Genomic DNA, 20,520 nt, shown 5'->3' with positions numbered 1-20,520 from the left:
GGTTCATTCTTCTGATCAACAACTTCCCCTTAACCAAATGGCGGTTTCAGGGACTCAGAACTTGCAACCTATTCCAAATTTGAACTCCCCCACTGAGGAAGTTTCCTTCTCTGACAATTTCCCCTTTGTTACTGACATTGCCTCGGCTAAGGTCAGCTCCCCACATTTTCCTACTTCCCCCGGCTTGGCTGCTGTGATTGCAAATCCCCCTATCTCTTCTCCCAACAGGTTTGCTATCCTGCAACCTGCAGAGGAGGAACCACCTGAACCACCTGATAACGATCCTCCCCTGTCCACTTCTCTCCTTTCTGAGAAACAAGGCACTACATTACAGAACAACACTACCAATATTCCTAAAAAACTGTAATATCAGAATCTGCTCCAGGTTCTGGGAAAGGGAAGGAAGTTCAGGAATAAATTTTAGAGTCTGATCTGTGATAGGTACTTTTGATTTTTGTACAGTCATGGCTTTTCTGTTCTGTCTTTCCTTTCTGTCTAAAAGCCATGTACTGTATTTGTAGATGATTGTTTTGAGGAAAAAGAAAAAGATAGATGTTTTGTTCCGCTGTGTTTGATGATTTATAGTAGCTCTGTGTCTATTTGAGTAAATTATTTGGAAGATTCAGTTCCGAACCAAATTCCAAAGCCAGATTCTGGTCAGTCAGTTTGTTCGTTTCCGTGTCGCGACCCGGTGCGAGCGGGATCCGTCCCGGATCGGGTCGGGTCATGACAAAAACAGCCCACCCAGCCAATTGTCACCAAAGGGAAGAGTGCTAAGAAGACTAGGTCTTCTAACTCTAATCGGAAATGACCCACTGTCCCATGGGCTGCTGGAACGTTAGGGGATTTAACTCCCTTGATAGAGTTCTGGCTTGTAAGAAACTGGTTTCTGTTCATCACCTTGACCTGCTCTGCATTTTAGAAGCTAAGGTGCCTTTGGGCTCCGTTTCGGACTATTGGTTTATTAACTCGCACAAGATTTTTGCTGATGAAGACTCTTGCAATAATTTTGGGTGCTCTAACCCTGGGAGGATTTGGGTTAAGTGGAATTCCAGGACTATCTCTTTCCTCCCCTTGCACTCTTCTTCCCAATTAATTCATGGGGTGGTCAATCACGTGAATTCCCCTAATATGCCACCTTTTATGCTCTCCGTCGTTTATGCTGCTAACTCCCCCTCTGAGAGAGCTTCCCTTTGGCAGCAGCTTATTGGTATTTCCCCCAGTGTTGCTTCCCCCTGGATCATCCTGGGAGATTTCAATTGCTGTAGGTTGGCTGAGGAAAAGTCTGGGGGCAATCCACTGAACAATGGGCGTCTTTTAGAGATGAATTCGTGGATTTTTAACACGGGTGTGCTTGAACTTCCCTCAACTGGCCTCTTCTTCACCTGGTATAATCAAAGGGTTGATGACCCTATCCACATTAAGTTGGACCGAGCTCTTGTCAATGCTGAATGGTTGGATCACTTTCCTTCATCTTTCTGCAAGGTTGAACCCCCTTCTTGCCCGGATCACTCCCCGTTGGTGATCTTGCCTGGGATCTGTTCTAAAGTTAATGCCAGGTTTCAATTTAAGCATTATTTGCTTAATTTGGATGGTTTTTGGGATGGTCTGGTCTCAGTTTTTGCTGCTCAGAACTCTGGAAGTCCTATCTCGGCTTTTTACTCTAAGCTTCATAATCTTAAAAACTTTATTAAATCCAAGAAGTGGTCTAACTCTTCTTACATTTCGAGTAAAATTAAGGAGCTTTCTTCTGCTCAAGCTCACTATATGGCACTTCTCCAACATTCCCCTCTGGACCAAAACCTCAATGATACTATTCATAACATTAACTCCTCTCTTTCTTGCCTTCATAAGAGTTGGAGTTCTTGGTTGATTCAACGGGCTAAAGCGGATTGGCTTACTAGAGGGGAAGATGATTTGGGCTTCTTGTTTGCTAGGATCAAAGCTAGAAAATCTTTTTGCCGTATTAATGAGTTGTCTACTATGGATGGGCATTTTTCTGATCCTGGGAGTATTGCAGCTGCGGCTGTGGATTGCCACTGCGGCTGTGGGTTACTTTCAGCAATTGTATAATAATCCTAATGCTCATTTTCTGGGCAACTCCTCTATTCCCATTGGTCAGACTATTCCTCCTCACTTGGTGGCTTCTCTTACTGCCTCTGTCACTGACTTGGAAATTCAAAATGTGGTTTTTTCGACTTCTAACTCAAAGGCTCCGGGACCGGATTGGTTTACTTTTGAATTTTATACGGATTCTTGGAACCTTATTGGCAATCAAGTTTGCAAGGCCATTAAACACTTCTTCTCTACTGGATTCCTTCTGAGGTCTGCTAAGGCCACTGCAACTGCTTTAATACCTAAAGGGTCTCATGCTAATAATATCCTTGATTACAGGCCTACGAAGCAATGTGTTTTACAAAATTATTGCCAAGACTCTTTCGAATAGACTGAAGGATGTTATGCCCCATATCATTCATGCTAGCCAATCTGGCTTTATTAACAAGAGAATTTCTTCTGATAATATCGTGCTTGCCTCTGAACTTTTGAGTGGTTTCAATAACACTAGGGGAAGAAGTATTTCTGTGCTAAACTAGATATACAGAAAGCTTTTGATACTGTTTCCCGGGAGTTCCTTCTGTACAGGCTTGCTAAGAAAGGTTTTTCTCCGTTATTTGTGGATTGGATAAAAGGCTGTATTGAGGATGTTTACTTCTCTGTAGTCATAAATGGGGGTCTAGAGGGGTTTTTTCCTTCTTCATCTGGCCTTCGACAAGGCTGTCCTTTATCCCCCATGCTTTTTTCGGTTGTCATGGATGCTTTCTCTTGTGCGCTAAATGCTAGCAATTTCATCGGGATTTCCTTGAATGGTTTTCTGGTTAACCACCTCCTCTATGCTGATGACATACTTGTGTTTGGAGAGGCTTCCCTTGATAATGCTACCATCCTTAATAATGTTTTATCTTCTTTTGATATGGAGTCTGGGCTAGCTGTTAATTATTCTAAATGCTCTATTTTGTTTTCTAGCCATACTCCTTTAGCTAATGAGATCACCCAGCTGCTTGGCTTCTCCCCCACTGCCAATCCCCTTACTTACTTGGGACTCCCCATTTCTCCCAAAAAGCTTAAAGCCGCTCACTTCCAACCACTACTGAGTAGGATTTCTACTCTACTTGATGGTTGGAAAGTAAAATTCTTGTCTTTTGCAGGTAGAATTTAGTTCTTAAAGTTTACTATTATGAACACGATTGCATATTGGATTAGAGGAGCTGTAATACCGAAAGGGATTTGCAAATGCATTGAGAAAGTTTGTGCCACGTTCTTATTTCATGGGTCTCATCAAGGCAAGAAACTCCATCTTGTGGCTTGGCATAAAACCTGCCTTCCTAAGGAGCTGGGAGGGCTCGGGCTTCCTTCTATTGCCTCTCTCACCTTTGCTTTTGGCTGTTCCTTTCTCTGGAGGTTTTATAACACTAACTCTATGGCTGCTGGTTGGTTTAGGCACAAATACCTTTCCCCTTGGAAGCCTTTTGGATCCAAGGCTTCTAAATATTGGAAGGTCATCTCCCTTACCGCTTATAAGATTAAAGATAAGCTGACTTTTAATGTTACCGGGGAAAATTGTGTTCTCTCTATGCTTTGGGATCCCTGGTGTCATGGCAGTGCTGTGAGAGAGTTTGCTCATCTGGATATGTTAGATGGTCGGGTTTGTGATTTCATCTCGGGAGGCTCCTGGTCTCTCCCTTCTCTTTTGAGCCAAGGGGTTGTGTGTAGAATTTCTTCTACACCTATTTTGGATCCCTTGCTCCCCCAAGTATCCTGGATTGGCTCTGTTAACCCGACCTTTAAAACCTTCCACAAGCAGTTTTTTCTTGAGTATAATGAAGTTCCCTGGTTCAAATTCATTTGGCACAAACATTACGCTTTGAGGTTTTCTTCCTATACTTGGCTTGCTCTGGTTGATGGGCTTAAAATGGCGGATGTGTTTGCTAAAAGGAACATTTTCATTCCTTCCTTATGCTCTTTTTGCAAGAATGAGGATGAATCGGTGTCACACTGTTTTTTTCAATGTGACTTCACTTTTGCGCTTCTCTCTGCTCTCATTCCTGCCCTTTGCTCTTTTTTGCTTCACCCCACGTTATATCAGGTGTTTGAATTTTTGGATAATTTGCAAAACATGAAACGTTTTGAAAAAATTTTTTGCTACTTTGTTATTTGCTGTTCTCTCTATCATCTGTGGAGAGAACGTAACGAGAGGAGATTTGGGCACCCTGGAAATTCTATAGATGCTTTGCTCAAGAAAATTTGTCATGCCATTGGTGCTAGAACTGAAAGCTGGAAACAGATTGATCGGATTAAGCAGTCATTTCCCTTCTGCTTTTTGGAACTCTGATCTGCTGTGGCCTTTTTGGAATATCTGTCTGATGGAATTTTTGGTGGAGCTTTTGGTACTCCACAACCGGACGATGATGAGTAGAACTAACTTTTCTCAGGGTATTGGTCTCTCCCTTTGGATGACTCGCTGGGAGCTGTGGAGAAAATTGGATGGGGGGTTACATTTTGGCACTCTTATTATTAGCAGTCGAGCTTCTCTGTTTTTTATGGAAGATGTGGTCGGTTTTTGGGTGTTCTTGGAATCGCAGTCTTCTGGTGGGCAACCAGTGGAGGGTGGATTTCGTGGAACTTGATTTTGTTAAGCTCTTTGCTTATTTCGTTAGTTCTGTATACCTGAGTCCGGTTTTTTTGTCCTCCTCTTCTATACCGTTGTATTTTTTAGGTGCATTCTTTTTGTCCCCTTGTATTGGGGTTTGGTTCTTTTTGTAATGGTTAGTTTTTAATATACGGGCAAATGCCCAAAATTTCCCCAAAAAAAAAAGGGCTTTTCTAATTTTAGAAATATTTGGTGATAAATTTCAGATGAAGTGCTCCATCAAATAAGACAAAGAAACGGTCCATTAGTACGTACTTATCTTGAAGTTGCTATCATTTTGGTGATAGCTTAGTCCCTTTATCTGTGGGACCCGTCTGAGCATATTAAAAATTTTATCACATCAACAAAATGAAAATTTTATTCTCAAAAATAAAATCTATAAAATAGTTTTGAAAGGAGAGAGAGAGAGAGAGAGAGAGAGAGAGAGAGAGAGAGAGAGAGAGAGAGAGAGAGAGAGAAGTTTTTTTGAAAGATGATTGATAATGGCTTAAGAAATATGAGTTATGAAAGCTGCAGAGCAACTTAAGATAAGTTTAACTATGAGAATAGAGGGTTTTTAATTTTTTTTTTTATGAGAATAGAGGGTTGTTGATGGAGTTTCTTAGAGATAAATTAGGCTTGATTTGGGACGATTTTTTTATTACTTCTAAAAAGTCGTCTCAAACGAAGTCTACATTAAGAGTTTTTGAGCATAATAGAGCTTGGTTTGTTAAGAAGTCAAATGCAACTGGTAATGCAAGAGCTAGTAAGTTAATTTAGTTTAAATTTATTGCATCTTTAAGGGATGTCAAAACGGGTCAATATGTCGGGCTCAGGTCCAACTAGAAACTGTCCTGATTAGAATCCAATCAACATGAATATGCTAGTTTAATAAACATGTCAAAAAGGTGAACTAGAACTCGTCTCGATAACCCGTTTTAATTAAAAAAATTCTCTTCCAGCACCTACTAATGCAACATATATTTCTCTACTCTTTTTCTTTTGGAAGACATTTAGGTTAATTAAAACAAATTCACACATATCATATGTCATAGCCCAAACTCTTAACTATCGAGATATTGTCCGCTTTAGCCTAAAGCCTCACAGTTTTGTCCTATTGATGTAACTTTCCAGTAGGTCACCTATCCCAGAATTGTTCTGGGATGAGCACGCTTAACTGCAGAGTTTCTTACGAAAATTTAACAGGTTTCATATCATATATGTAAAACTTAAACCTAAGACAATTGATAATCAAAACTCTTACTAACAGATCAAATGAGTTGCATCATTACTCTTTTTAGTACTAATTAATTCTATACATTTCAGTACCAAGAAGAACAACGTAACTACTGTAAAGCAGGCTAAAACTCCCTTTAAAAAAATGCAGCTGAGATAGTTATAAGAGATTGTCGGAAGAATGGCTTAGATATGCCCTACCGAAGCTTTGCCACAGTTCCATTTGCAGCATTTTTTTTAAGGAATTGTCATCTTATCATTGGATAACGGTTTCGATCAATAGCTATCTTCTTACCTGCAGCGACCAAATAGGAAGAATCAAACAACACCTGTCCTAACTGGATAGGTTACTGAGTGGAGAGAGAGAGAACAGTAAAGGGATGCAAGAGTCAAGCAGACTCGTGAGCTGGCTGGAGCTTGGCTCGAAAAATTACTTATGAGCTGAGCTCGATGGGCTAGCGAGTCAAACTTGAGCTTGTCCCTACTCGACTCGTTAGCTCACGAGTTGACTCGGTTAAAAATATTAATATAAAGTATAATTTAAATATATTATGATTCAAGATTTTATGTACAAAATTATTAAAAATATTTAAAAATTATATCTCATTATCTTATACTAAATGATTCTTTTATTATTTTTTTATAGTTTTTTAATTACTAAATTTATTTTAAAAAATAATATATTTTCTTACACTTATCTCATAATATATTTGATGAATAAAAAATTATCATGAGCAATTTTTTATTAAATACTTAAAAAACTTTTTACTTTTATTTTTCTATCTATAAAAATATAAAATTGTTTGAATTCCTGACATTTCTTCAGTAAGATCCGGTATCAGGAAGATCAACCTTATCTATTTCCATTTTTTTTTTAAATTAAATTTGGAGTAGAGGTGTCAATAATTAACTTGATCAACCTGATCCAACAAGAGAAATTCAGATTCAGGTACCCGTTTAATAAATGAATTAGATTTGACTCCATTTTTTTTACATGTTTTTTAATTAGGTTTAGACATTAATATATCTAAAAAAATTGGTTAGAAAATATTAGAAATGATCTTTCTTTATTAGATTTAAATGAGAATTTAACTTTTAACAAGACACAATAGAGAAAAAGGAATCATGTAGCCGACCCCACGTAGTGAGACGAAAGCTTGATGTTGTTGTTATTGTTGTTTATTAAATAGTCTGAATTAAGCTCAACACAGGAACCCATTTTTTATAAAAAAAAGACTCGTTTAATATATATTTTTTATTTTTTATTCATTCAGATATAATCTTAATATTTTTTTTAACCAAATTAGGTTAACATGTTGAATTTAGATTATTCATGTTTCGAGCGAATTAGATTTAGATTGATATTTTTGGCACTTTTTTAAAACGAATCAAATTCGGGTTGAGTGGATTTGAAATTGAACCAAACCCTACAAAGGAGTCCCATTAACCAACATACCAGAGTCTAAATAAGCTTTGCTATGCCTCTTATGGACAGAAACCATATAAAATTATTTCCTCAAAAATATTTAAATAAAAAATTCTTTATTTTATTAATTTTTATATTAAAAATTGCATTTCTTTAGAAAATATAAATCTTTATCAGTAATAGTACGAAATGCAATAATAAAGACCTACAAGAATTTCTATTAGAAATTTCATATATAATTTCAAGCCCTCGCACTTCTAAAAAATAAAAAAAAAGAAGAATTACATACATTGATAAATGTTTTAGAGCACTGCACAAAGAAAATAAGAAAGTAAGAAAAAAAAAATTAATAAAGAGTGTTATATGTAAGACATGTAGCAGTAATAGAAGCTATACAGATCAACAGAGAGGGAAAGAGAGTAATATTAAGAAGCAAGTCTTCCCTTAAATAGCCAGCTAATGTGATAGTGGCATCAGCAACAACCCTGGCCAAAGTTCCTGCTTCAGTTGAGAGTAATCCGCCATTAAAGGTCCCACGAGCAAGCCTTGATGACATTATTCTGGATAGAAGAGATAGGTTGACGCCTGCAACATTTTTATTCAAAGATTTAATCAAGTTGATCATGAGGCTATAAAAATAGGAAAATTATTAGGTGACTGGACGTGGACGTAGAGATACGTCTGGCATCCACTTAAAATTTGTCACGTGAAGTGCACTTTGGTTGCGCTTTTTTTATGCGCTTTATCTGCACTTTAGTTGCACTTTCTTACTGCACTTTGACTGTGCTTACCTGCGCTTTAGTTGCATTTAAGTTGCGTTTTTTTACTGTGCTTTGGCTGCGCTTTGGCTGCATTTGGCTTAAAGTTCCGCGGACACATTAAATATATAAAGTAAAAAGTAAATCCAATATGTCTACTCCACGTATCAACATTTTATTGGAATCCGGACATACCTCCCTAATAATTTTCCATAAAAATAATCTTATATGCCACAATTTTTTCTTTAAGTATACTATAATATCGACAAATATTCAAGCTTACCTTCAAGAACTTCGGCAGCCACGAATGTGATGAGAGCCGATGAAACATACTGTACAGCAGAGTATGAAGCAGTGACACGAAAACTTAAAATAACACCCACTAAGACCATAATTTCAGATCCAAACAAAATTTGCCTGCCAAAATAGAATACCGCAACAACATTAGAATGAAGATGTTATAATTTGGATTTGTTCTGAGGTAAGAAAAAATTGAAGAGATAAGTTGAGAAGATGATTAAGGCTTCGTTTGGGACGGTTTTTTTACTGCTTCTTAAAGCAACTTTCTAGAAATAATTTTTATACTAAAAAGTTGCTTTAAGAAGCATGAAGAAAGCCATCCCAAACAAAGCTTAAGATATGCTTCATTTTTAATGTTTCAGAAAAACTAATCAGGAAGAAGAGGTGGCAATCAAGCTACAAGCATTGTGTAATGAGCAATTATATTACAAATTTATAATATGGGGACGAAAGAAGGGGGAAATTAGTTATTGAAATATGTAGTCCAGTTTTTTTAAAGAAAGTACAGTAGTTCATGAATGCTGCAATCGATTGACTCTCAACCATCTATGTCATGCATTCTTATTGAAATGAACATTTTTGCCTTTTGGCTTGAGAGAGATGAATCGGCACTCTTCATGTGGCTATTAACAAAAAGTGAAATTCAAAGGTTTGTTGTCATATTATAAATCTTGCCATTTTTTTTTCATGATTTTGTAGATTGCTTCAAGGATCACTCAAAAAAAAAAAGAAAAAAAAAAGAAAAAAAAAAAGAAAATCCTCTAACATTCCATCTGTTGAGATAAGCTCATTCAACGATTGTGGACACACAAAATAAGTGTGTTGTAAATATTGAGGATTGAATAGGGTCTTCCAATATACTCAGTGTTGCTATTATGCTTAGATCCCCTTGCGGTGTTCTCATGATCTAGAGATTTTTCCAGAATCATCTCTCAAGTTAGTGCCTTCACTCATTGTTGAGTTGATGGTTCATTGATTGGTAGTTCTCCTTGTTCCTCTAGTTTTAGAAGTTAGGTCTTCTGATTTATCTAGAGACATGCCTAGGTTAGATATTTGTCAGCTTATTGAGAATCTTGCTATTTTCTCCATGCGATACTACAACCTTATTTGCAAATGCTACAAAAGAACTCTGGAAAGAGGAGAGTTATAATGATTTGTGGGCTCCGAAATTCATGCCCAGGCCTCCCCACTTTCGGGGGAGTTTTAACGTGTTAAATTTTGAGGTAAATCTTTAGAAGACATATTGGGTTGTAGATAAGACACTACTCAGATATTTCACTCTCATTTTGCGAGGACTTTATGATATGAGTTATGGTTTCCTATAGGCACAAGCCATTATAGTTAATTATCCATCCCGATAGCGGGAGAGAACTTTTGATTAAGGCTAGTAGTCAATCATATACATAGAGATACATGGTATCTGGTGTATAGTAGAGATACATGGTATCTGGTGTATAGTAGCAACATGAGTTTGGGTATTTGAAATTTTAACATTTAAAATTAAAATTTTCACCATCTTGCACTTAGAGCGGATGGTGGGGAAGTGATGATAGACCCAATCAAGATCTCATAGTTGCATCGTCCATGGTCATTATGGTCCTTGGTCTACTTAGTAAGAGGAGATAGTCAACCCAACTTGACAAAAGGATCGTTGTCGCCAGCCATATGTTACGTCATTCAAGGGTATCATGTAGACCAGGAGTGGATGTTTGTCTAAGGGGACAAATTGAATCTACCTTAACTAATAGAGGGTTTTGTGTCCTATCTATTATATCATATTGATTCATATATCAAAAACTTAGTGTTATTGGGGAGCATACGGGCTATGACCATGATTGTAATTTAGTAGTGCCATTTGGCGGCAAACCACCTAGTTCAAAGGACCCCAGTCATAAACATTTATATGCGTCATTATTTGGTGAAAAAATCACCGGCTAGAGAACATGTGTCACTTCATTGCTGGAAAGAGACCGTTTGAGAATGAATCCTATTAATATCTCGGACATTAGCTTTTTGTGAGTTGAATTGATTTTTAGATTTGTCCAGCTTAGCAAATAATTGCGGAGAGTGGATAGGTTTTGCTTTAAGTATTTTGATGATTAATTTCATTTTTTAAATATTTGAATTTAGGAAGTTTTTTAGAATTTTGAGCTTTCATGAGTATTTGGGTGGCATTTCATATATTTGAAATTAACCCCTCCAGCTGAGATCTACGTTCAACACGATCATCATCAGGGTATTCATGGGCAATTGTATTTTATTGATCGAACTCTATCGACTCCGTTAGTTGCCAAAAAAGAATAGGGTTCAAGTTGGCTACGTGCTTTTATTAATGAATTTCTCTAGTTATAGGCTTTGAAGACCTAATATAAACATATTATAAATAATATCTCAGTCGACGTCGTGGCCGTATATTTGTTTGATAGTTCGAGTCATGTCGACTCCTATCCACTCACATAGGAGGATCATATTAGAACTCAAATTTATCATTTTGACCCGTGTAGCATTCTCAGACGTCACTTGTGTACTCATAACATGATCGCTAGAGCCCATACAGGTGTATGATTGCATATACAGTTTTTTTGTGTTATATTTGAGTACCTACACGCACATTTATGTTTTCATCTATAATGCACTGACACTTCTCCTCAAAGAGGCATGCAGTGTCCAACATCGTATCCGACATGACACGCGTCTAACACTCCGACACGTGTCGGACACATCGAAAACGTGTCCAATTAAAAAAAAATATTAAATACAAATTAGACACGCGTATCCGACAAGCTTCTCTTAAATATTTTATGAATTTTATAAAATATAATTTCGTGTATTTAAAATTTTTTACATATTTAAAATATAAAAATTAAATTTCTTATTTCTTATCCACAATACCAAATCAATCACCCTCTCAACATCGACGATAAACACCCTCTTAATATTGATGTCCAATATTTATTGCATAACATCAATTCCCGACTCTTGACAACATTGTCATCTCCTCCCTTGATGACTGATAAACTGCATAGACGTCCGACTCTCGATATCCTAATATTAATCATTTTAAGTAAAAATTCTAGTTAAATGACTTATTATTTCTAAATTATTTTTAAAATTATACATATTTAATTTTTTTACAATATTTTTAAAATATAAAAACTATAATACCGTATCCAACCCGGGTATGTGTCCTATATTTTCAATAATTGACATGTCCCATGTACGTGTCGTGTCTGTGTCGCCTTGTCCGTGTACGTGCATCATAGGTTTTCATTCGTGTATTGACGTGCTTTATTGACGTGTGCACTTCGGCATTTGGGTGTATACATGTTTTAATATATGCATGGGGGCATTTTTTAAAATATTTGGTGCATAACAATTGCGAGGGCAATTGTCATTTGAACACGTGTGACGCTCTATTTGAGAGCTTGTAGACACCTTATGTCCGCTTGCGTGGATGTTGTGGATCTGGTGGCGTGGCGTCATGGTACGCTTGGTCATGTTTGAGAATTTATAAACGCCTTATGTCCGCTTGTATGTGTGTTGCGGATTCGGTGGCGTGACGTCATGGTGCATTGGGTCTCATTTTAGAACTTATAAATGCTTTATGTCTGCTTGCATGGATGTTGTGAATTCGGTGGCGTGGCGTCACTATGGTCATTTGCCCTTTTCATACAAGTAGATTATCGTGCACTGCTTACTGCTTTCTGTAGGTAGATTGCTGTGCACTAACGAATCTCCTGCTATTACTTGTAGATGCTGATATCTGCTACAATTATTTTGTATTTACTTGTATGCAACACATAGTGCATACAACGGGTCTTCTAGGGCCCATGGGTACTTGCATTTTATGCATATTTCCCTTACCAGCTTGCAATGGATCGACACATTTGCAAGCAGTTGAGTGGTTGTCAGCTATGAGGGCGTTGTAACATCCATTGCTTGTTGTTGATTTATCTCCTGTCATTGCAGACGGGTGTTTGCATTTATCGTTTGCTACACTATATATATTTGCGATGAGTTGACATGTTCACATGCAGGCTGATGTTGACTGTAGGGAGATTGCACCATATGTTGCATGACTTGCTATGCATATGAACATGTCATTATATTCTTCAGTCTCTTTGAGTGTACTCATAGAATAATTATCAGCGTTATTATTTGCAAGTGAATTTATACGTTCATCTGCGTGTCACAGTTGGCTATCGACGAGCTACATTCATCACTAATTCTTCATACATGTTGGTTAGTAGGTTTTTGCATTTGCTGAAGTCCTTTTATATCTACCTACATATGGCATATAGTGCACGTGATGGGTCTCCTATAGAGGCTCGTAGGAGATTGTATTTGTTGTAGTCTTGCAGCATATCTATCATTACCGCTTACAGATAGGTAAACTTGTTTATTCGCAAACAGATGTTGATTGCTGGGTGAGCTGTATTCATCACTGTTGCGCATGTGATAGATCATCTACTATTGCTTGCAAGTATTTCTACTCTAATATACAATCGGGTAAATCTTTTATTATTACCTGTAGAAAATAATGTTAGGATAGTGAAGTAAGTTAAATAAATGAGGGGTTATTTGGCTAGGAGGAGGAAAGACAGAGGAGCTGCGGCTGATTTGCAGCTCTCGGTTGGAGGGTTATGAGAAAGGGGCCGACTGCAACTGTGAGGGGAGCATTGTTGGTGTGTGAGATTTGCCTGGATCAGAGGGAAGTTGAGGGTCAGATGGTTGACTGTAGGGAAACGTCAGATTATGCAGCTGTAAGTGGAGGCTAGCGTCGGACAAGCGTCGTGAATGAGAGAGAGGAGGTGTTCAACTGTGTCGACGGGTAGAGGATTATATGTCTAAGGTTACACGAGGAAACGAGATCAGGAGGCTTCGACTTGCAGGAGTCAAAGTAGGAGCTGAAGTTCAGGTTTTGTCTGGCGTGAGTGGTGTCTGCTGGGATCCGGAGCTCGGAATAAATGCAAAGGAAGAAAAAGTGGTCGCAGAACCTCTAACTAAAGCTTTTTGTAGTATTATAAGAAAACCAAATTAGATGTTTCCGCAACATAACAAATATTTAGGAGCTAGGGTAATAAATGTTAGCATGCTGTTTACGTCATTAAAGAAATTGCTAGAGATGGACTATAATTAACATACGTTATCACATTAAAAATAAACCATTTACTAAAAACTATTTGATATGTTACCTGTCTTCGAACAAGTTGGTTATATAACTTCCAACCACAGCATTTACAGGAAGGACTGTTAGGCCAAGAATTGCTAAGAAAATGGCCACTGCACTCGTAGTCCAGCCAAAATATAATGTGGTTACGAGACTTGATTCCGATAACAAAATCTCCATTGCATACTTTAGCATAAAATAAATCAATAATTGAACCTACAAAATCAAAATATATCAAAATCAGAAATGTCATCAAAATGATCAAAAGAACATCATTAATCTCTTTTAAACTTATCGAATTAACAACCAAAGTATTCTTCAAGAAAGCTCTGCATACAGATAATTAAAAAATTCACAACGAATGAACCATACGAAAATGTGGAAGGCATAACAATTATTGGCTTCCTACAACTAAGTAGAAAAACAACTGTAAAGGTTTACTAATAATAGTAATAGTAAAAAGAATATCAACAAAAATGCAAAGAACAATGATAAAATGGCGGTAATAATAACTATAATAATAATAGCAATCGTAATTTTAGTAGCACTAACTTGCATATCATACTACAACAACAAAATTACATATCCAATATAACGATAAGACTTGAACATTCATGTCTAATGGTTTGTTGGTATAAGAGTTAAAAGCAAACCTTTACAGATGGTGTTAATAATCTATAAGCTGAACCAATGGAATTTGCTGGTACTTTCAAAGCCTCTTCACTATCGTCGCATTCTTTTTCTTCGTCTTCATCTTGATTTTCTTTCGAACTGGACAATAATGATTGGCGAAGTCCACTTTCTAATTCAGCACTTTCGTTGCCCCCTGATTTTTAAGATAAAATTATTTTGTTAAGTTATTACAATTTATCAAATTATTTAAAAGAAGTTTTAAAGAAGAAATATTTCTTTGATATAGAGTAAAATTTAATTTCATTAATGTTTCCTCAAAATACAAAAACTTCATTTACTTCTCTTTTCTTTGAATTAAATTTTATAAAATCAAGAATTTACTTAAAATCTTGGAAGACTTTATATTATACAAAGTCTAATAACTAACAAATAATGCTTTCATTTAGGTTAAAGATTTGATGCACTTGAGAAGATCATAAAAACGATCTTGGTAAATTAAGAAAGCACATTTACTCTAAGAGAGGTTTGAGCGACGTTTGAAACACTTACTATTTGAAACTAAAAACTCAAAAATAATTAGCCCATCTCCACAATGAAGCTATGTAGACAGCAAGAATGTAAATAACTTCGTTCATATAAGCACAAATGTGAATAACAGTTGTCTATGAAGTTATAAACAAAGTTAACAGAACCTTTTGACTTTAACTTTTTTTTTAACCCAAGAAGCTTTAACTAAAACACCACTGAATGATAGCACAGTTCATCAAAAAGAGAATTTCCACCATTGAAAAGTGGCTAGTCCCTATACATGATAACATGAAGTGTGAGTAACTTTTTTTTTTTAGTTCTCAAGTATAGTATAGACTTTCTTATTTCTTTCCATGCATAATGCAAGTGCAATTTAAGTTGCATATGACTAACAGAGAAGTAACTATGTCTAACAAAAGTATCAATAGATTTGATTTGATATGAGAGCAAAACTTTGAGTTTAGCATCAATATCACAGAACCTACTTTTTGTTCAGGCACCATATATCCTTAAGACCTCTGTTTGAATATTGATAATATTGTTGCCTTTTATAATTCTATGAAATTTTATTGAATTTGGATCAACCCGATAAACCCATGGGAACCTTTACATTTTGAAACACACAGTAAAACAATCATTTCGAAGGTATAATTATGAAATGAAGAAAATCAGTGAAGTTGTCAAAAACACAGAAGATGACCTAGTAAGATACCGCTTACCAGCATTAAGATTTTGATGGTTTCCCTCGACAACTTGGGATGGTTCTTTAAATGAAAACCATAACCATAGCATATACACAAGCCAAGCGAATGCCATAACCCATCCTGGTAATGTATTTTGATTGATTGTGATAGCATAAAGTTTAAATTTCATTTGGAGCAAACCAGCAAGTGCAGGGCCACAAGCCATTCCAAGAGCACTTGCACTAACAAAACCGGCAGAAGCCTTCATGCGAGTCTTAAAAGGTACACAATCACTGATGTATCGACGATTAACTGCCCTAGCAGAGCCCAACCTATACATATAATTGATAAAAACATTATATGAAAAGAGATATATAAATAATTTAAATTGAAGAACCATAAATAAAAAGATAAGTTTACACCCAATCAAAAGTAAAATTTTGTATCACTGCCAAATCAGCAATACTATATCATCAATTAAAATAGTGTTCACAGGACAATATAGGATTAAGGAATCACAAATTTAAAGCTTTGTAACATAAGAGAATCCTAGAACAACTTTCTTCCTAAATCATGCTCATAATCAATATAGTTTTTCTATTGATATAGCATCAAAAATCATCTTGACTGAGCACGAATCTTAATGCATGTTTGAAATGAAAACTTTCAAAATTAAATTTAGGATCATCCAAACTTCGATTTCAGCAAATTTATGCTCAAACTGTGCATCTCAATGAGACAAACCTAACAACACCAAAAGTGGTCCAATCCAAGTTCGATTGAGCCCAACCAACGTACTTGAGCATAATTAAAACTTGAAGATATTAATTAGATGACCAAATGATATAAAAAACTTGCAAGCTTATAGCCATATCGAGTGTCTTTACGAGAAGAATCCAACTAGCCCAATATCGTTTAATTCTAACATCATTAAGGCACTTAAATGCTAAAGGAGCAATCAACGATTATGGAAATCAATACGGGTTGTCTAATGTAGTGCTCCAGAATTTTTTATATACTTATGTTATTTGCTACTCTTAAAAATATACAAATAGGCTTCCACTCTCTACATGAAAGGGATCGGGGGCTTGGATTTGGGCTTGAGATTTAAAAGAGCTCAAAGGCTCTAAGAATTTTAGAGATCCACTTGAGCAACATCGCCAAACTACGATCCAATCGTCGTCAGACCACCACCTTACTGATGTCGTCGAAACATCAACCGATTAACACCGTTGGACCAACACTTGACCTTCACCATTGGGTAATCGTTTGACTGCCGCCTTTGGAGCATCCCTAGATTGTTGTTGTGAAATTGCCACCCAAATGTCACTGTAGATGTGGCTCCTTAAATAAAAGAAGCTAAATTCTTAAATACCAAGACACCTTTGGTGTAATGGTTGAAATTTCATTAAGAAACCCCACAGTTAAGCATGCTCATCCCTGCGAAATCCTAGGAAGACTAACCTCCTGAGAAGTTACACTAATATGATAAAACTGTGAGGCCTTTAGGCCAGAGTAGACAATATCTCGATAGTTAAGAGTTTGGACTGATACAAATGATATCAGAGCAAGACGCTATGCATCATTATAAGTCCAAATCACTATCGTCTTCGCCATAACATAGATATTGTAGTGATTTAATCACAGTGAAGATTTTGGAACGGTTAGGTGTCCGTTTTGCAAATCAATTTCACTAAATTTTTTTAAATAAAATGAGCTAATTTATGGATATTTTTCTATAATTTTTGAAATCCCAAAAAAGATTTATATGAATTTTATACTAAAAATTAATTAAATTATTCTTATATTATCATCCGTTGACTTCATCACCTACCAGTATGAATAATACCAATGCGTGTTGTTATTTATAATATCAATGCATGTCATTGACACCAACTATGAATCTCAAAATCAACACATAATCTATGCTAGACTTCTTGGTCTTTGATTTCCTATTCTCAAAGGAATAAGACTAAACAAATAAAGATACGTTCTCTTAGAAATAGCTTCCATGACATAGGATCTTCCAACTTTAACTGCGTAGTATATTGTACATTGTATAGTAACTACATTGAATCAATGTTTTACATTAAGGAATGACATCATTTGTAACCGACTATAACCACTAGTGCGATCATTTTAACTGACATAAAAAACTCTAATGCCTTATAATTCTTGAACTCCGCTCTTATTTCTATGTGTTGGAACATCATACAAATGTCGAGACAAGTAACTCTCCATCTCTCTACCGCTACGAATGTTCAACATCTATGCTTAATGCATGTTGTGATATTTGAATTAAAACATTACTCTTTACATTGTCATTTAATTGTGTCCATTGAAGTTGCAGGGAAAAAGTAAATATTGATAAAAAAAAAGTGTAATAGATTTTGAAGAGCAATTTATTTACTTATCTCCCAATAATACTCTTTTAAAAAATAAATTAGGAATAATGCAGCTTATCTCCAATATCTAGGCCAAGTTTCCATTAGAAATAATTTAACATCATTAAAAAAAAACTCATGTAACTTGTTCATCATTTTTTCATCTCGTAGTTAATTATGTACCATCACAAATTTGTCGAAGAATTCATTTACGTTTCAGATATAAAGCAATTGAGCAAAAAATATCGATGCTAGAGATAAAGAAAAGCCCTGTATCAATAACAATATTTATTAAAATGTCGGCACAATCATGCAACAAAAAAATTCACATATTGATATGAGACTCGTACAAAATATCCCACTTTAATGGCATATTAGAAAAGCTTTACTTACCCACATAAAAGGCGACCGAATAAAAGAACCACCAGAGAGTTGAAATCATAAGCCAATGCATACAACGTGTTGCCTATTAGAAGCATGACGCTGCTAAAAAGAAGAGGTTTGTAGTATGATCTATTGGACCATGCACTAAAATAAACTGAAGAAAATACTTGCGCAACAGCCATGGACCCAATAATTACTCCGCAAACTGTTGCTGCAGCTCCAAGGCTTAACGAATAATCATCTGCAGTGGGAACAATAATATACGTATTGACCATGTATAAAAATGTGTTTGCCAGATTCAGTAGAAGTGAAATGAAATGATATCTTTCATCATCAACATGGTCTTCTTCAGAACTTGGTATATCATCTGGAATGATAAGAGCACGTTTTCCCAAAAATTGGAGGAAGTTTGTTGAATGGGTCAGTTTGTCCACGGATGCATTTATCAAGTCTATAACTGGGTCCTATACAAAACATATTATTGGAATAAGCTTAACTGGACAACAAATATTATTTCGAAAAGAGTTATTCCAAAGAAAAAACCCGGTTTAAATAGCATAAAAATAAAGAAAACCTTCAAAACAATTGATGGATCATCATAAATAGACATATAGCTGCCTTGTTGATCTTGAACATCTGTAAGATTGCGAGATAAAGCTCCTACAACTGCGCCGATACCCTGATTGTTATAAAACATGTATTAGGAATGACAACTATAATACTAAAAATATATAGTAAATATGTCAAAAGCAAGTCATCAATAGGGAAATAATTAAATATAAAAAGGAATACTATCAACTTCCTTATGCAGGGTACACTGCGGAATTCTTGGAGAAAATTGAAATAAATGATTTAAAAAACATAGCAAACAATGATCACAAATTATGGATGCTGATTCCTTGAAGCCTCAGAAGTACTAAAACCTCAAAACATAAAACAAAGAAGCCAATGCAAGGGCTGCAGCGATTTTTTATTAACTCCTCTTAACAAGGTTTTTATAAAGAATATAAAGCAATTTATAAAAATAGCCCAACAACTAAAAGTCCAAATTACCCCAAAGGCTTATAACATTCTATTAATCATGAAAATAATAAATAATATTAAAAAAATTGCTAACTCTGAATAAATTAAAACGTAAATACATAAATCTGATATATCTAGATCATGATTAATTGCACAATAGATGACAGTTGCATTATTCCTCCAAGAACGAAATAAATATCTTTTGGACAATAAGAGCGATTGAATCTCTCTAAAAGATCAAAAAAGCAGAATCCACTCTATCAGAAGAAGCCTGAAATTTCTTAAAGCTCAACGGCAAATGCCACCCGTAGAAGCATCCGAAACAGGAACATCTTAACCTTGTTGTAGAGCACGATCAAATTCAAGTCTTGATGCAATGTCTTTAAGATGGACTCTGCTTCATGAATATCAAAGAACTTGAAGGAAAAAGACATTGTTGTGTTTTCTTCTTTTCTTTTTTTTCTTTTCTTGTCTATTTGCTTTCCTATATGCTTCCGGTTTTTTCTTTTAAATGCAAAATATCTCGCTACAAGAAACCAAAGGAAGACTAGCTTAGCTTGCATGTGATAAATCTGAAGGGAAACACTCCTTAAAAGAACAATTCTTATCCTTTAAGATGAGTACATTAACAACTTAAAGATTTGAGGATTGTCAAACAATTTGAAGGAAAAAGATCTTGTCTTGTTTTCTCTCTCTCTCTCTTTCTTTTCTATTTACTTTACTATATGTTGTTATGTGTGGAATCTGAATGTGTTGATCAATTGGGTTGTTCTGTTATCTCATACCTCAATCGCTCTTGCTTTCTTAAGAAATAGTTAAATTAAATGAAAAAGTGTCAAAACATAAATAAAACGGTAGAAACCGAAATTGATTTTTCCCGTTTCTTTGAAACCTTTGAAACTGGATTTTCTTTTTCTGGTTTCTAGGAAACCGGAATTGTTATTTCCGGTTTTACTTATTCTTAAATTTTAAGTCCCGTACGCTCACACTTGCAATAAAAATTATTAAAATGCTCATTTATAAAAATTATCCAATACCAAGATGATTTCCTATAGGAATCTGTTAGACCGGTCCACTGGACCGGTCCAGCCGGTCCAGGCGGGACCGGTTCACGGGCGAATATCGCGAAACAGGCGATTTGTTCGTTTGGGCGGAGCCCGCGCGCACCGCACGCCTTGCGGGAGCCGAATAGGAAGCTTTTTTGGGGAAATTAAGAGGGGAATTTGAATGTAGGGACTGTTTAGGGATTTCCTTTTGATTTTATGCATTAAATAGTAGATTTTCCTAGGGTTTGATCTCTTGGAATTT

The 20,520-nt window shown here is 35.8% G+C and overlaps 2 protein-coding genes across 3 annotated transcripts in view; one reads left to right on the top strand and one right to left on the bottom strand.

Annotated features, from left to right (window-relative positions):
• The first annotated feature begins 807 nt into the window (after positions 1 to 807).
• On the top strand, positions 808 to 3,217 carry LOC110105699. The gene is made up of 3 exons (XM_020835298.2): positions 808 to 2,067; positions 2,123 to 2,410; positions 2,567 to 3,217. The coding sequence occupies exons 1-3, from the start codon at positions 808 to 810 to the stop codon at positions 3,215 to 3,217; spliced, it is 2,199 nt and encodes a 732-aa protein (XP_020690957.2).
• A 4,387-nt stretch (positions 3,218 to 7,604) lies between these two features.
• Positions 7,605 to 20,520, bottom strand: part of LOC110105703 (SPX domain-containing membrane protein OsI_17046) — a 35,632-nt gene continuing 22,716 nt past the window's right edge. For both annotated transcript variants that reach the window (XM_020835302.2, XM_020835301.2), the window contains exons 5-11: positions 18,764 to 18,868; positions 18,199 to 18,653; positions 15,458 to 15,753; positions 14,231 to 14,403; positions 13,603 to 13,793; positions 8,391 to 8,524; positions 7,605 to 7,934 (exon numbers count right to left, since the gene is read on the bottom strand). In XM_020835302.2, the coding sequence (XP_020690961.1) occupies positions 7,696 to 7,934; positions 8,391 to 8,524; positions 13,603 to 13,793; positions 14,231 to 14,403; positions 15,458 to 15,753; positions 18,199 to 18,653; positions 18,764 to 18,868 (1,593 nt within the window). In that variant the 3' untranslated portion in view covers positions 7,605 to 7,695. The remainder of the gene's footprint in view (positions 7,935 to 8,390; positions 8,525 to 13,602; positions 13,794 to 14,230; positions 14,404 to 15,457; positions 15,754 to 18,198; positions 18,654 to 18,763; positions 18,869 to 20,520) is intronic.

Source organism: Dendrobium catenatum, unplaced genomic scaffold, assembly GCF_001605985.2.
Source record: "Dendrobium catenatum unplaced genomic scaffold, ASM160598v2 fragScaff_scaffold_1056, whole genome shotgun sequence".
Lineage (NCBI taxonomy): Eukaryota > Viridiplantae > Streptophyta > Magnoliopsida > Asparagales > Orchidaceae > Dendrobium > Dendrobium catenatum.
The sequence above is the reverse complement of the archived record's forward strand: the minus strand, read 5'-3'. Positions and strand labels throughout refer to the sequence as shown.

Coding starts and splice junctions, on each gene's coding strand:
- LOC110105699 (XM_020835298.2), top strand. CDS start 808: ATGACCCACTGTCCCATGGGCTGCTGGAACGTTAGGGGATTTAACTCC. Junction 2,068..2,122: donor GTGGGTTACTTTCAGCAATT/GTATAATAATCC, acceptor CCCATTGGTCAG/ACTATTCCTCCTCACTTGGT. Junction 2,411..2,566: donor ACAGGCCTACGAAGCAATGT/GTTTTACAAAAT, acceptor CAATAACACTAG/GGGAAGAAGTATTTCTGTGC.